The sequence below is a fragment of the Lycorma delicatula genome, chromosome 1 (assembly GCF_047948215.1).
Source record: "Lycorma delicatula isolate Av1 chromosome 1, ASM4794821v1, whole genome shotgun sequence".
Taxonomy (NCBI): domain Eukaryota; kingdom Metazoa; phylum Arthropoda; class Insecta; order Hemiptera; family Fulgoridae; genus Lycorma; species Lycorma delicatula.
The window spans coordinates 354,312,954-354,328,982 of record NC_134455.1 but is presented as its reverse complement, the minus strand read 5'-3'; the positions used below and the strand labels follow the sequence as shown (position 1 = coordinate 354,328,982).

The 16,029-nt window shown below is 29.1% G+C and overlaps 1 protein-coding gene across 1 annotated transcript in view; it reads right to left on the bottom strand.

Annotated features, from left to right (window-relative positions):
- LOC142334470 (uncharacterized) overlaps positions 1-16,029 on the bottom strand; it is a 712,180-nt gene that overhangs the window by 422,840 nt on the left and 273,311 nt on the right. The window contains exons 45-47 of the mRNA XM_075382526.1: positions 15,555-15,722; positions 6,923-7,093; positions 4,130-4,309 (exon numbers count right to left, since the gene is read on the bottom strand). Coding sequence (XP_075238641.1) covers positions 4,130-4,309; positions 6,923-7,093; positions 15,555-15,722 — 519 coding nt within the window. The remainder of the gene's footprint in view (positions 1-4,129; positions 4,310-6,922; positions 7,094-15,554; positions 15,723-16,029) is intronic.

The window sequence follows — 16,029 nt, the reverse complement described above, 5'->3', positions numbered from 1 at the left end:
TATTATTATTTTCCCTGCTTAAAGTAAATTGAATATCATTGGTTAATGAGTTTATTTCTCAATTATTATGTCCTCTTCATTATTATACTGTTGATCATATATTATTAAAATATCATCTACATATCTATGTACAAGATAATTTGATGTTTATTAATTATATCGGATAAAAGGATATTTTCCAATTCATCCAAAAATATGTTGGCCATAATAGCAGAAAGTGGAGATCCCATACTTGACCTTATTCCTGCTGATAATATTTATTATTGAATTTAAAATAATTATATTTAACACATAAATTTATTACATTATTATCTATTTTTAATTTAGCTTTTTTTGTCATCAGTCATTTGATTGGTTTAATGCAGCTCTCAAAGACTCCCTATATAGTGCCAGTTGTTTCATTTCGGTATACCACTTACAATCTACATCCCTAACAATTTGTTTTATATATTCCAAACATTGCCTGCCTACACAATTTTTCCCTTCTACCTGCCCCACCCCCCCCCCGCCCAGCCACAGTATAACAGCGACTATTCCAGGATACCTTAATATGTGGCCTATAAGTCTGTCTCTTCTTTTAAGTACATTTTTCCAAATGGTTCTTTCTTCATCAATTTGCCACAACACCTCTTCATTTGTCACTTTATCTACCCATCTGATTTTTAACATAGCACCGCATTTCAAACACTTCTAATCTTTTCTTCTCAGATACTCTGATCGTCAAAATTTCACGTCCATATAAAGCTACACTCCAAACATATACTTTCAAAAATGTTTTCCTGACTTTTAAATTAATTTTTGATGTAAACAAATTATATATTTCTAACTGAGGCTAGTTTTGCATGTGCTACTTGGCATTTTATATCGCTCCTGCTTCGTCCATCTTTAGTAATTCTACTTCCCAATAACAAAATTCTTCTACCTCCGTAATCTTTTCTCTTCCTATTTCTATATTCAGTAGTCCATCTACATTATTTCTACTACATTTCATTACTTTCGTTTTGTTCATGTTTACTTTCATGGGGTAGTTCTTGCATAGGACTTCATCCATGTGGTTCATTGTTTCTTCTAAATCTTTATTACTCTCAGCTAGAATTACTCTATTATCAGCAAATAGTCGCTTCTTTATCTTTTCATTTTGTACTGTTACTCCAGATCTAAGTTGTTCTTTGTCATTAATTGTTAGTTCTATGTAAAGATTAAAAAGTAAGGAGGATAGAAAACATCCTTTTCGGACTCCCTTTTTTATTACAGCTTCTTTCTTATGTTCTTCAATTATTACTGCTGCTGTTTGGTTCCTGTAAATGTTAGCAATTGTTCTTATATCTCTGTACTTGAACCCTAATTTTTTTTAAATGCAGAACAATTTATTCCAGTTTACATTATTTAATTCCTTTTCTAGGTCTATAAATGACAAGTATATTGGTTTGTTTTTCTTTAATCTTTCTTCTACTGTTAATCTGAACACTAAAATTGCTTCCCTTGTCACTAAACTTTTCCTGAAACCAAATTGGTCTTCTCCTAACACTTCTTCCACTATTCTCTCAATTCTTCTGTGCAGAATTATATAACTCTTCAATACCTTTCCTTTCATATTATAAATCGATATACCATTTTTGTTCAACACATTATTGGATTTTAACTTATGTACCACAAACTTTTTGTGTATTCTCAGTCTATTTTACCATGATCATTTCTCTTTCTACTTCTGAACAGTTTTCTTTAATCAACTCTGCTTTCGCTAGTTTGCACTTCCTGTTTAGTATTTCTTAATTGTCTATAGTTCCTTTTACTTTTTTCATCACTAGCATTCTTATATTTTCTACATTCATCCATTAGCTGCAATATATCCTCTGACATCTAAGGTTTTCTATCAGTTCTCTTTGTTCACCTAAGTTCACTTCTGCTGATTTAAGAATGTCCTTTTTAACATTCTCCCATTCTTCTACATTTTCTATCTTATCTGTTTTACTCAGACCTCTTGCGATGTCCTCCTCAAAAATCTTCTTTACCTCCTCTTCCTCAAGCTTCTCTAAATTCCACAGATTCATCTGATACCTTTTCTTCAGGTTTTTAAATCCCAATCTACATTTTATTATCACTGAATAATGGTCGCTATCAATGTCTACTCCAGGGTAAGCTTTGCAGTTGACGAGTTGATTTCTAAATCTTTGCTTAACCATAATATAATCTATCTCTTACCTTGCCGTATCACCTGGCTTTTTCCATGCGTATATTCTTCTATTATGATTTTTAAACTAGGTGTTGGCAATTACTAAATTACACTTTGTGCAAAACTCTATAAGTCAGTCCCTCTTTCATTCCTTTTGCCCATCCCATATTCACGTACAATATTTCCTTTCTTGTCTTTCCCAATGCTTGAATTCTACCTCCAGCTATTATTAAATTTTCATTCTCTTTTATGTGTTTAATTGCTTCGTCAATTTCTTCGTATGCACACTTTACCTCATCATCATCACCTGACCAAAAGTCGTTTTCTTCTTCCTATCTAACCTCGCTAATTCCTACTACATCTACATTTAATCTATCCATTTCCCTCTTTAAAGTTTCTAACCTACCAACCTTTTTTAGACTTATAACATTCCATGCTCCAACTCAAAGAATTTAGATAGAGTATTATTAATTATGTTTATCGTTTTATTGGTGTCAATGTTTGTATACATATTTTTTTATATCTAGAGTTATAAATTTGGTTATATTACTAATATTTATATCACCAATCATATATACTAGATTGTAACCATTTTTTTTATTATATATTTTCTCAAAATTTATGTATTCTTTTAATTTATTAGATAAAAATTTACTTAAATTATACGTTGGTATTTTTGTAATTTATATGAGGTCTTATAGGCATATTATCATATTTTAGGTAATGCTTTTAGTATTGGTGCAGTGCTATTAGTATTAGTGCTTTTAGTATTAGTTAGTTTAAAATATTGTTTAGTGTATTCACCCTAGAATATATGTTTGCATTTTTTAATACTAGCAGAGATTTCTTTTTTAATTGTATTAGTAGAATCTTTTATTTCTTTAAATTTATTATTTTCTATAGATTTGTTTGTTTTTTCTATAAATACATTATTTCTAACGACAACTAGAGTATCGGTTTTATCTGATTTATCAATAAATGCATTATTTTTTAATTTACTTTTATATTTTTGTATATGTTATGATTTTTATTGGAATATTTATATCATTTAAATTTTTATTATTTTTAATGTTATCAATTATATTAACAAAATTATAGTTAATACTCACAATTGTTGGTAAGTGGATACTATATTTTTATATAAATTGTATAATACCAGTGGTTCCAGATGTTAAGAAAATTGAACCTAATAAATTTACTTGATTGACTGAATAATAATTATAACTTTATTGATATATTAATAATAAAAGAGAAAAATATCCAAACATGACCAACATAAAGCATCCAGTTAAAATTTAAAATATTTTAAAGTTTGAGAATCAAATTAAAGAATTTTTTGTAAACTTTTTGGATTTTACAAACGTTTCAATAAAAGTAGCCATAGTTTTGGAAGTGAGATTTATCCTACATGTACAACAGTTGCAAAACTGTAAATATACAATAAAATGTGTTTTACATTTATATGATTCATTCTCAGAATTTCTCTACAAATATTCCATGAGAATATTTTAGTAGAAAAATTATTCCAAAAAAAATCTACTTTCTTTCCCAGAGGAAGTGTCAAATCACTTTTTAAAAATAGAGTATATAGTTTATAAAATAAAAATAAAAAGGTTTTTTTTTATTTCAAACAACACTGAAACAAATCAAACACACAATGTTACAAATTGAAAGCATTATGCGCCATTGTTGCTTAAAACAAAAAATATTTTAAGTAAAGTAGCAGCTCACCTAAATTGTAAGAGTTATCCTGCTGGTTATTTAACATCTCTACTACATAGTGTAATTAGATATTATATTATCTATTATTTAAAGATAAAACCTTAATATAAATCACAGGTTAATAATTAACATCATTACACACCATAATATAAGATGTATTTTAAAACTAACACATGTAAATTTTCGCTTAACTTATTTACACCACAGCACCAACTGCATTAAAAATATGTATACCTTTGGTACTAAAGAGTCGGTCAGTTGATCAGTTAAAGCTAATTTTTGTAATGTGGATATACAGTCTAATGTTTCAGAATCCTGCGCAGCTAATGTCTGACACCACTTTCTGGCGAGACCCAGCTTATTTTTGGCTTCATCATTTATTTTAATCCATCCCAGCTTCTTCTCATCTATCAGCTAAATAAAAAGTACCAAAAGACAATTAAATTGATATTTAATTATTTTGATTGATTAATAATTACAATTAAAATAGTTTTTAAATTTCTAAATTCTGAAATCGGTAAACAATAACTTACAAAACTTAAAAAAATATAGGAATACTGAAAAATATACATTTAGTCATCAGTGGTTTGATTAGTGTGCACTCCAACCCATTCATCTACACAATTAAAATTCAATCTCAAGATACCTTCCACATTCTATAATCTTGATTAACTATTTTACACATTACTGACTTTCTTGATGAAATTTAGATTCTATTCATCCTTTTACAGTCAACTTATTTACACTAAACTCTTAGCACATGACACACCAGTGTAACTCATTTTAAACTCAATCTTGTAACAACCTTCTAAAAACTTTTATCTTTAAGTTGGTTATCATTTCGTACTTTATTACTCTTCAAAAGTTTCCTGTTGTTCACATTTTACTCTCACGAAAATATTAACAATTAATAAGGACCATTTAATTAGTTAGTCAATAATAATAACTGCATGAAAGTATTATTAATTCTTCAAGTCAAATGATTCTTAAGACAACAAAATTAATTTATACTCGCAAAAGAAATTTGAAAAGTTTTCTGCTTCCAAGTTTAAAATAAATTTTTATTTTGATCTGTACATTACTAAGGTATATCAGTTTCCTCACGGAACCCCCCACTCTATTAAGACCAAGATTTCAACATGCTTTAACAATATTAAATTTACAAATAAAATAAACTTAAGAAGAATAATATATCAAACGGTCAAATAACAATGATCAACAGAATGAACTATTTGACTAAGTACTAATAGGGTTTCCTAAGCATAAAATTGCATCATTAATTAAAATACTACTGGTAACTCCACTCACTAAGTGTCTGGATAATTAGCTCCAAAAAAATTTGGAAGAAAATTTTCCACATAATTCAGGAATTGTCATTAATTCGCAATATTTTAAAATGCTACAATGTTTCAAGTTGATCAATGAATTAAGACAAGTTCATTCAGAATTCACTACTGTAATTTAAGTTCCCAGTAAAATCAGGTATATTTTAATGTTCCAGGTGGAGCCAACTAAACTATACTGCTTTATTTCTCTGACAAGTAATGAAAATAGATGGTATAAACATGGGTCTGTAAAAACTTTGTTCCACATTATGACCAAAAATGTTCCCTGTTTGTAGCCTCATAACTAGAATTTCTACCTAAAATTATTTTTTTATTTTTTTGTTTAGTCTTCAGAGCCATAAGGTTATGGGTTATCAGAGGATAACCCATAAGGTTATCAGAGGATAAATGAGAATGACATGTATAAATGTAAATGAAATGTAGTCTTGTACAGTCTCAAGTCGACCATTCCTGAGATGTGTGAATAATTGAAACCCAGTGACCAAAGAACACTGGTATCCACAATCTAGCATTAAAATCCCCATAAAAGTAACTGCCTTTGCTAGGATTTGAATCTCAGAACTTGACTTCAAAATCAGCTGATTTGTGATGAGTTCACCACTACACCATTCCAGTGGGTGGGTCCACCTAAAATAATATTCTGTTTTAATTGAATGATCTTCAATGTTCTACTATAGTTATACAAACAAATTTAGTATAAGGTTAAATTTTTGATTCTAATGAAATTTTATGTGAAGAATCAAATAAAAATTGATTCCCAATAGTTGGGTAATGAATTCCTTTGAGAAAATTTTGTGAAATATCATAAAAAATGGTGAAACCTAAAATAGTGGCAGTGAAAGTATTAATGAATTTCACTACATTAATTACCTCTGTTATTAATATCACTATTCTACATTTTAATTTTAACTTATTCAAACCCCAATCAAGAAAAAGAAGACCCTTTACTCGACCCGATGTCACGGACAGGAGTCCGGAAAAGAGCCCAGCAGAGAGAATGCACCGTGAAGGGCAGCCATCAAAGAAGTGGATGAAGAGCTTCTCCTAACTATCCTATAAAACTTACAATTAACTTAAATCAAATCAGCAATTGCGACTCCCTTCAGAGAAGGGAGTCCCTCCCTCCAAACAGTTAGTGCCCAGTTGTGGCATATTCCTGCTAGCCTAAGAAGCGTTAGCACCGAAAGGACTTCAGTGGACGGTCTGAAGGGGAATTATGTCGGGAGGACAGGTTTTAAAAGCCTAGCCTCCCACGGTCGGACCACAAAATGGGATCGATAATGCTGGTAAACAACGGATTTGAATGCTATTAAATCCGTCCTTAAAATCTAAAATATAAAATAACAGAAAACTTCAAATTTAGACCCGTCATTAATAAAGATAAACCCTTAAAATACGCCCGATTCTAGAATCATCCAGCAGCAAGGGACACTGTCCAGGTTCTGTGATTTGTAGGGAGAAATTGTAAAACTCCCGTCAACTTTGCATTCCATTCCATTCCAATAAAAAAAAAAAATTAAATTTTGAAGATAAACAAAATTCATAATTAATTTATTAGTTACTACGTTTTGTATTATCAATATTAATGCTACCTAGTAATAATGTTTTTCTTTTTTAAATGAATGTATAAAAGTAAAATAATAATTATTTTTTTTTAGAATTATTAGAGTGAATAACTTACATATCTTATTGTTTTCTCATCTAATTGATCAGTTAATTCAAGTATTTCAAATGATGAAATACAACGCAAGTCCATCTCAGCATGTACTTCACTGCACCATGTTTTTACTCGTGTGTTAGAAACAGCTGCAGCTTTTTCAATTTCTTTCCATGTTTGATTCTTTGAACGGAACTTTAAAACAGTTAAATAAAACATTATTACAAATTAAGATTTACATAAAAATGTAAGGGATCAACATACACTGATCGACAGAGTATAAAGTAAAAATTTCATGGAAACAATAAAAATAATTTAAATGCTTAAGAAATATAGTCAAAAAAGAAAAACTTTGAAGAAGTAAAGATTTACTACTAAGTGAACAATTTTCCTTCAAAGTCTAATTCATAAGAATTTTTCTCAAATGAAGTTCAGCAAAGTAACTTAACGCCTAAACAAAGAGATCAAAACTCTGTAAGTCTTGAGTATCAAGTACTCTTATATTAGAGAAAAAATGTTTTAGTAGAGAATTTAGAAAACCATTAGACCAAGCGTAACATAAAGAAGCTGGTTATGAGAGATTTGAGAAAATGAGGAAAGTGCTACCAATATCATACTATGGACATTGATTGCAGAAAAGGAAACAAAAATTTTTAAAAACTATTTCAGTCTTCTAATTAATTTATTAAAAAAAGCATAAAAATTTATTAAACCCATAGCACTGAAAGGCAAGAATAGAATTCAGGAATGGTAAAATAGTAAAGCTGCAAAAAATGAAGGTACCCTTACTGCAGATTAACCAAAATTTTACAAACATAATTTCAATTGCAATTAAAAGTTGTTTTTAAAAAGTAAGAAACCTGCCTTTATCCAGTGGTTTTAACCATAGATTACGGCATATAATAACCCAGAATGTAGCCGTTAAGAGGATTTCAAACGCAGGTAGGTATCTAATTTTTTAACATCAAAATAATATTACCAGAATGTGTAGTTTGCTTGTAATCCTGCTACTGTTCCAAAAACACAATCTATCGACAGAGATTTGGCATAAGTAATCTCTTATGCCAAATCTATCTTATCTACAACTAACATCACTAGAAATAGTCAGGTTAGTGACTCCCTCAGCCAACTCTCTGGGTGTACTGAGTGACTTTTTTATGGCTTTCCTAAATTCTGTAGTTACACAGTTTTTCTCTAAACATTCTGAGTACTTCATGGAGATTGGACCTCTGCATATTAGTTTTACATTACTTAAATTCTTAATCGCTGATACATCCAATTAAGCACTCCAATAAGAGAGTTGAACCTCATATCTTCTATATATGGTAGTATAAGTATCAACAAAAATGTGAAATGTCTGTTATCACATATTCTAAAAAGCCTCACTAGATGAATTCTATTAGAACAGATTGAAGAAAAGGCTATGAAAACTTTTAAGTTCATTTACTGGGTTCCTAAAGTTAAGAATATGTAAAGAGAATATAGAGGTCCTAAAAGAAGAGGTGAAGTTATTATCAACAAAGACAGATGACTGGGTAATGTCTATCAGTGAGAGAGATGTGGATGATAAAAAGAGTCCTCTCAAGAATAGAACTGCAAAGATTATTAGTGGGTGAAATGGGATGCTAAGGGCAGCAAACTCTATCATTTTAGAAAGTAACTGAAAACACCTCAACTATATATCCATAGTAAAAGCAGCTACCAAACAAAGAATGAAACAAATTACAGGGGTATGATTATGAAGGACCTTATGGGAAGTAAGTAATCAACAGATTACTTATAATTTCACAGGTAAATAAGCAATTACTGTTAGTGGTCTAGTGTAAAACCCACTTTTTTCTGAAGCCTAATGATGCTAGGGGGAAGGGTAAAGAATAAAACAAGGCAAACCACTTATTGTTCCATTTCCTAGACAATATATTATTGTTCTTGGGAGTCCTTTTCTTTAGGAAAGAAGTATAAATTGTTTTTCATGTTAAATAACTAGAAATGGTCTTTACTCAGAAAACAACTGAATCAACATACTGACTACACTTTTACCCAGGACTCTTAATGGCTTGGATTCTTCAACAACAAATTAATGATAAGTTCACTACATATATAGAGTGATGACAATAAGCAGAACAAAAGTGACAACTGACTAATTGCAGAACTTTGAAAAATAATGAAAACTTATCTAACAATGAGACAGTTAGCTTCTACCCAGCAACAGCAATGTAGGCAATATGTAACAAACTGTTTCTGAATTTTAAAATAAGAAGAGGTAGCTATCCCCTAACGTTATAGGCAAAGAAATCAAAATTATTATTAACTTATGGGTTAACTATATATGCATATGTGAATTTCCTGATGGTAACATGGCTTTTACTTCTGTGATATGTTAAAAGTTTATAATTTCAATCATTTCTTCAAGGTTGTAGTTGTGAACCAAGGACTCCACAATAGAAGCAGAATTTCTTAGAAGAATGTCTCTCATCTGTTATGCTGATATCCATAAAAGACCAATAACACTGAAATGGTAATCTAAAGATCAGATATATCCAACAAATATTATTAAATAAAAACCATTTCCATGTAAGGATCTACATTTTACCAGACGCTTTTGAAGGTTCTAGAAGGTTATTATTGTAAATCTAAATTGCTGTGAAAATGTGTTCCACTTCACCTAAAGTGACCAATAGCAATGAATTACACTTTAGTAAGAATGTAAGGGCTTAATTGTATGCCACAGATCAATAAATTAGCTCAAGACTGGCAAAAATAATGAATCTTTCCAGATTAGTTCAAGCATATAGAATATTCTTAAGACACTGGAAGGAGTGTTCATATCATATGTTCACTGCTGCTGACAGTTCAAAGCCCTTATTCTTACTGCCTGAATCTATCATGTTTACTCTCTACAACAGTAAAAAATAGGATAAAAGTTGTACAGAAGTTTACAAAAACATTGCGGAGGAGAGATTTTTTTATACTGATGTAAACCTTCTAGAAACAGACAACCTTTTTTTAGCCTTTTAGAACCTTTCCTAAACAAGGTGAACTGCATCCCTACTGAAGTTTGGAAGACTAATTATTGTTAGGTTTTAGTAAATGCAAGCAACTGAGCTGTGAAGTTTATGCACAAGGAGGTCGATCCCTTTTGCTTTGATCATAAAGGAATTAGATGCTTGGTTTCCAGCTACATATTAGTAAAAAATCTAATTACATGATATTTTTAAAATTCTCATTTATAATTAGCATTGATACCACAAAATATACTGATGCATACATTACTTTCTATTACCAATATCATTACTTTTTGATACATCAAACAGTTCTTTTAATGTTTTAAAATGCATTAAAAATAATTAGTAAATTCAGTAACATCTGTTTGATGTGAAATAAGAATAAAAATTTATGCAAATAATTCTGAATTAATAGTAAAATCTAATTAACATAAAATGGTAATAAAAATAATTAGGATTAGGGATGTTCTGTTAATGATGCTCTAATAATAAAGATTTTCTGCTGCATGGATGTGCAAGGTATTACCTTGTGCCATTACACAATGGGCTACACAGTGAAAAGTTATAACAATACTGATGTTCACTTTTTTTCTATTGTGTTCTGCTTTTTTAATAAACATATAAAAACACCAATTCTGTATCAGATTTGATACAATCTCAAAAATAAGTGCAACAGATGTTCGCAAGTATTTTATGAGCAGTCCTTTCTTCATAAAACAAATGTGCTCCAGAGGTGTTCAATTCAAGGCCAGTTGATGATGAAGAAACACACAAAGAAACAAGCAACTAAGCAAAAATTAATTAGTTATAGAGTATTAATTTTGCAACAATCATGAACTTGTGAGTGGTCAAACAAATTTTTTTTAAAGTTTTTTGTTCAGAATGTAAAATAAAAAAAAACAATTACTCATGACAAAAATTAATTAAGGATAGTATACAATGCCTACCAAGATCCAAAATTAAGATTCTATTAATTGCAATTAGTCAACTAATTAACTAACATAGATATTAATAGGTAAATATTTTAATAGATAAGGCAGATAATGATTTTAAAGTTAATCAGTCATAATACCAAAATATTCTATCACACAGCTGATAAACAAACAATTTTACAAATCATTGATTAAGAGAGCCATTTAATAAAATGTTAGGGTATATAACAAACAGTGTCCTGTGAATCTATTTTATTATTCTTTTTAATCGGTTCAGTGAAAAATCAGAGAAAAAATTGTTTCATTCTTCTAATTAGTTTGTTAAATGGATCATACCTCACAGTGAATAAATAAATATTACACTTACAAACACCAGCTTACAGTGATTACAGATATTTTTCTTGTGCATGGAATGATGCGATACATAATTTCTCTCAAATGAGGTAAAGAAGAATGGAATGTTTTAGCATTAAAGATCACAGAGGTCACATACATCCATACAGCATTCTGGTTTTACGAATAAATGTTTGCATATAAGCATTTAATACAGTTACTGAAAAAATTAATTACAGCTGCATTTAATTCTTTCTGGAAGGAATTAAATACAGTGATTATTGAATGACATTGTTTTTATGAATCTACTAAAAATCACTGTAAAACAAATTTCTTATGAACTGTCACAAAATTAACAAACATATGCAAGTACAACTTGAGCCAACAATTAATACTGAAAACCCTGCACATAATGTTTTGGGTTAATTTTTCAAAATGAAACTGGAATATAGAGTAATCTAGTCTGAGAAAATGTTATATATTATTATGCAATAAAGAAGCAAAAACTATGAGCTGTGAGAATAATTTATAAAAATAAATGTACTGCAGAAACGATGATTTTAATATTACTAAGTTCAGAGCATTGTAATGATTTTTCTCCTACATTCAAAAGTAACCAAGACAGTTTTGATTCTATATTTGCGGCTGGCAAGTGTAAACTGAATAATTTTGTTGACTTAATTTTTGTTTGAAATGTATGTATCATCAAAATGTTACCTTTACAATAATAATAATTAAAAATAATATTAATTTTATACTAACTTCATTTTCCACTTTTTTTATTATATGCGCATTGAAACAATCAAGGTGAAGGTTCAAGAACGTGTGTCAGCTGTATTCTAAGCCACTGTAGAGAGAAAATAATTACACAACTTATTGTCTGCTGAAAGGGGTAAACAAGCCAAAGGTGATGATTTGGTTAGAACCATATGATTAGAAAAGTGGTTAAAATGTACAGCACATTAAATGATGAAATGAATGATGTTGAATGAATGTTTAGGAATTTCTTCCGATTGGTAGATTGGCAAAGATTAAGAGATAGTCCTCCTAGAAGAAGATTCTAAATATTTATTGTTTTAAGCATTATCTTTTTGAGTACTTCAGTTCATCTTACAGGTTGAGCTAAACTAACAGTCTATCAACAAATAAACCACCTTATTAATCTCTAGATTTCTCTCTGATGGGCAGAAAAAATAAAATATTGATTTTGAACTAATCTGAAAAAATTGCCCAAAGATTAACAAAAATTCTTTTCTAACACCGTGTTTGATAAAGGATATTTTATGGGTATGACTGGCAATAGAACAACAATCTTTCCAGTGAAATCACCTTAAGAAACAAAATTATTCAATACTTATTTTTGTGCCTTAAGGAGGCACAATAGACAATGAGTAATAAGAAATCACTGTTAATCATGTTTTATCAACAGCACCATCTAAAAGGAATTCATTTGTTGGTGCCAAATGGTTAATAAAAACTTTTGCATTAATCTGAAGTGGGATAAAGAGAAGCAGAAATGATCAGATATTGTACAATTACAACATTCTGTATCAAGTCAAACTACAGATGCACACTACTCTTACTTTTGGACTTAACAGCACAATAGTGTTTGTTTGACCTCCAAAAATATTGGTATTTCATCTCTCACATTCACTGGATTTTGATTCCAGTGACTATCTCCTATTCTGGAAGAGTAATGTAGAGATCCAAAAAAAAAAAACAGTAGAAAATATTAAATGCAGTAAACAAAAAATTTAGAAAGTGGTAGATGAATGCTGATATGAATGTTTAGATATGCAAGAACACTGTATGTGTGTCTGTAGTGAATAGATTGTACCCAAAGCCTGATTTGTTTGTTATTTTTTAAATGAGGGTAATTCAGGAAGAAAGGGAAATAATTTGAGAACTGATTCACAGCTTGAAATAAGAAAAAGGTTCATACAGGCATATGTCCAAAAATGCTTTGTTATCGACTTAAGGTAGTGAAAAATTTGGCCCAGATTTCAGTTTCCACAGTGAAATGAGGTCATATTGAAATTTTTAAGGCACTATATAAAGGGTAAACTTGATGGTTTCTTATTCTTTTTGACCTAAAAAATCAAATAACGCAGGTCCAAGACTGAATATCCATTAGTTTTCATTATATCCAATGTAAAACTGAAAAAATTTGGTGATGAAAAACACTTTTTTTAGGTTTGGCATATAACTTTTTTAAACGAGTAATAAATGGATAAATTTATTTTCAAAACTTGTTGTGAATTTAATTATGGGGAAATTAATGTAATAAGGTCTATGAAAAACAAAAAAAAATTCATTTTTTACTAAAAACACAAAACTTACATAAAAATGATATGAGTTTGCAAAAATTAAAAAGCTGTTTTTAAAACAAGATTTAGATCTTTGAAAAATTAAAATATTTTTAATTTATTCAAAAAAGAATGCTCACTGTGTTTTATATTGTATTAATTTATAATAAATGTTCAAAAACTCCACCACTGACATCGATGCGCTTTTTAATTTGTTTCCTTATATTTTCTGTCGCCAATCTAATGATATCTTCATGTTCTTTGATGAGGGCAGCAGCACTGAGAATGCAAACAATCTATTCATCATGTATGTCTACTTTTTGCTTGTACAACTTACATTTCAACCATCCTCATAAACAGTAATCTAAGGGAGTAAGATCCGATGATCTAGGTGGCCAATTTACCGGCCTTCTATGTACAATCCATTTACCAGTATATTTCTCGCCTAAGATTTGCCTTACTTCATTGGTGCTCCATAAAGTTGATAATATATTTCAATTTGCCAATGAGAAATTTTCAAGCACTGTAAAAAATTCATTGTCTAGAATCCACTATGGGTAAAAGTGATAATTATTGTTAACTTGTTGACAAACTGCAGCCATCTGGCATGTTCACCAAGCTGAAGGTGTTGAACTTTCTGAACATGATAAGGATGCAGTCAGTAGACATGTATGTCCTCCATACCATATTTTCTGGAATGTTGAGTTGTGTTTTTTGCATGCTCATTGTAGGACTAAGCTGTAAAGCTGTACCACCTGAAAAATGTCTCCCCTTTCATTACTGTGTACCAGTTATTGTTCAAATAAAACATAAGCGCTGGGAAGTGCACCATTCTCACGAATGTCAGTATATTCTGCATGAGTGAAGAGACACAGCACTTAAAAAAAAAGAATTCAAAGCAGAATTTTACTTTTTTAAAATCAAATTCAACTTAAAAAAATATGGATTCAATTTACAGTACAACAAATACAAAAACACTACATAACTTGATTTTCAAAAATAAATTTGATTAATATAAATTAAAATTAATGATTAATATAATATGATTAATATGATTATATATGATTATAATATGATTAATATAATTAAAATTTGATTTTCAAAAATAAATAACTTGATTTTCAAAAACAACTAAACCGCCTAATGTTTATTATTAAAAGCAACCACATTTTATGACAATGAGTAGTATTCAAATTAATTTCAAAGCAAACAGTTAGTATTGGCAACCTAATATTTCAAAAATTCTAAATTTATTGTTTTTAATTTTTACAAATTCATAACATTTTTCTGTTTGTTCTGTTTTATTTTTAATAATAAAAGTTGATTTTTTCATTTGTTTTTCAGAAACTTCATTAAATCATTTTCTTCAGAATTAAATTCTCTACAAGTTTGGTTAATAAAATTTATGCATTATTAGTCATTTAAAAATGTTATTGAACTTCAAACTTAAAAAAAACATTTTTTTGTCACTGAAGTTTTCTGTTTTATGTTGTATATCTTGAAAAAACTACAGGAGATACAATTGTGGGACCTGTTTTATTCAATTTTTCAGGTAAAAAAACACAAGAAACCAACATATTTACCCCTTAAATAACACCTTAAAAATTTCAGTATGACTTCATTTAACCAGGGAAACTGAAATCCAGGCCAAATGTTTTGCTAGATGTAACTTGATAAGTATTTTCAAACATATGTTTGTATGAACTTTTTTCCTTATTTTAAATTCTGGAATCAGTTCTCAAATTATTTCCTCCCAAATCAAGTATAACAGTTCACAATCTTTGAGCAACTGATTAATTACAAAAATTTTAAAACAAAAAGAATATTTTTGTAAGCTAATTTAAAATTCTAAAAATACGCATTTTAATAATGTAGGATAATTTCATAGTTTCTACACATTTTTTTAATTTAATATATTCAAGTAAGTACATACTTTATATTTAAAGAAGCTAATTAACCATAAATATACTAAATACTGTTTATTGTATTCTGCTTTAATATTACGTTTATATTTAAAGAAGCTAACTAACCATAAATATACTAAATACTGTTTATTGTATTCTGCTTTAATATTACGTACTCTATTTATAACATTTCCATCTATCTGGCCAGTTATTGCCAATTTCTGTAAATCTAATTTACAATCTTTATCAGAGGTTTTTAATGAAGTACACCAATCATCAGTTACAGAACGAGTCTCGTCGCAAATCTTTACAATTGCTTTATAATCAGCCTTCAATTTTAATAACTGAAACAAAAAAAATAATAATAGTTAAATTAAGAAATACTAGAAAGTAATTCAAATAATATCTTGTTTAAATTATGGGAGAGATAAGCATTGTTAAATTATAATTTTTAATAGCAGTTATAAAATAACCTATCACAATAACAATGTGTATATAAAACACACAGAGTTCCAACATATTTCCCTGGACTAAAATATGCATATTATTTAAATATAAATAATAAACTTTGGGCACCATTACAGGATATTTATTATTATTAAAATACACATAGCAGAAGAATAAAATGGTCTACAAAAAAGGTTTTTTTCT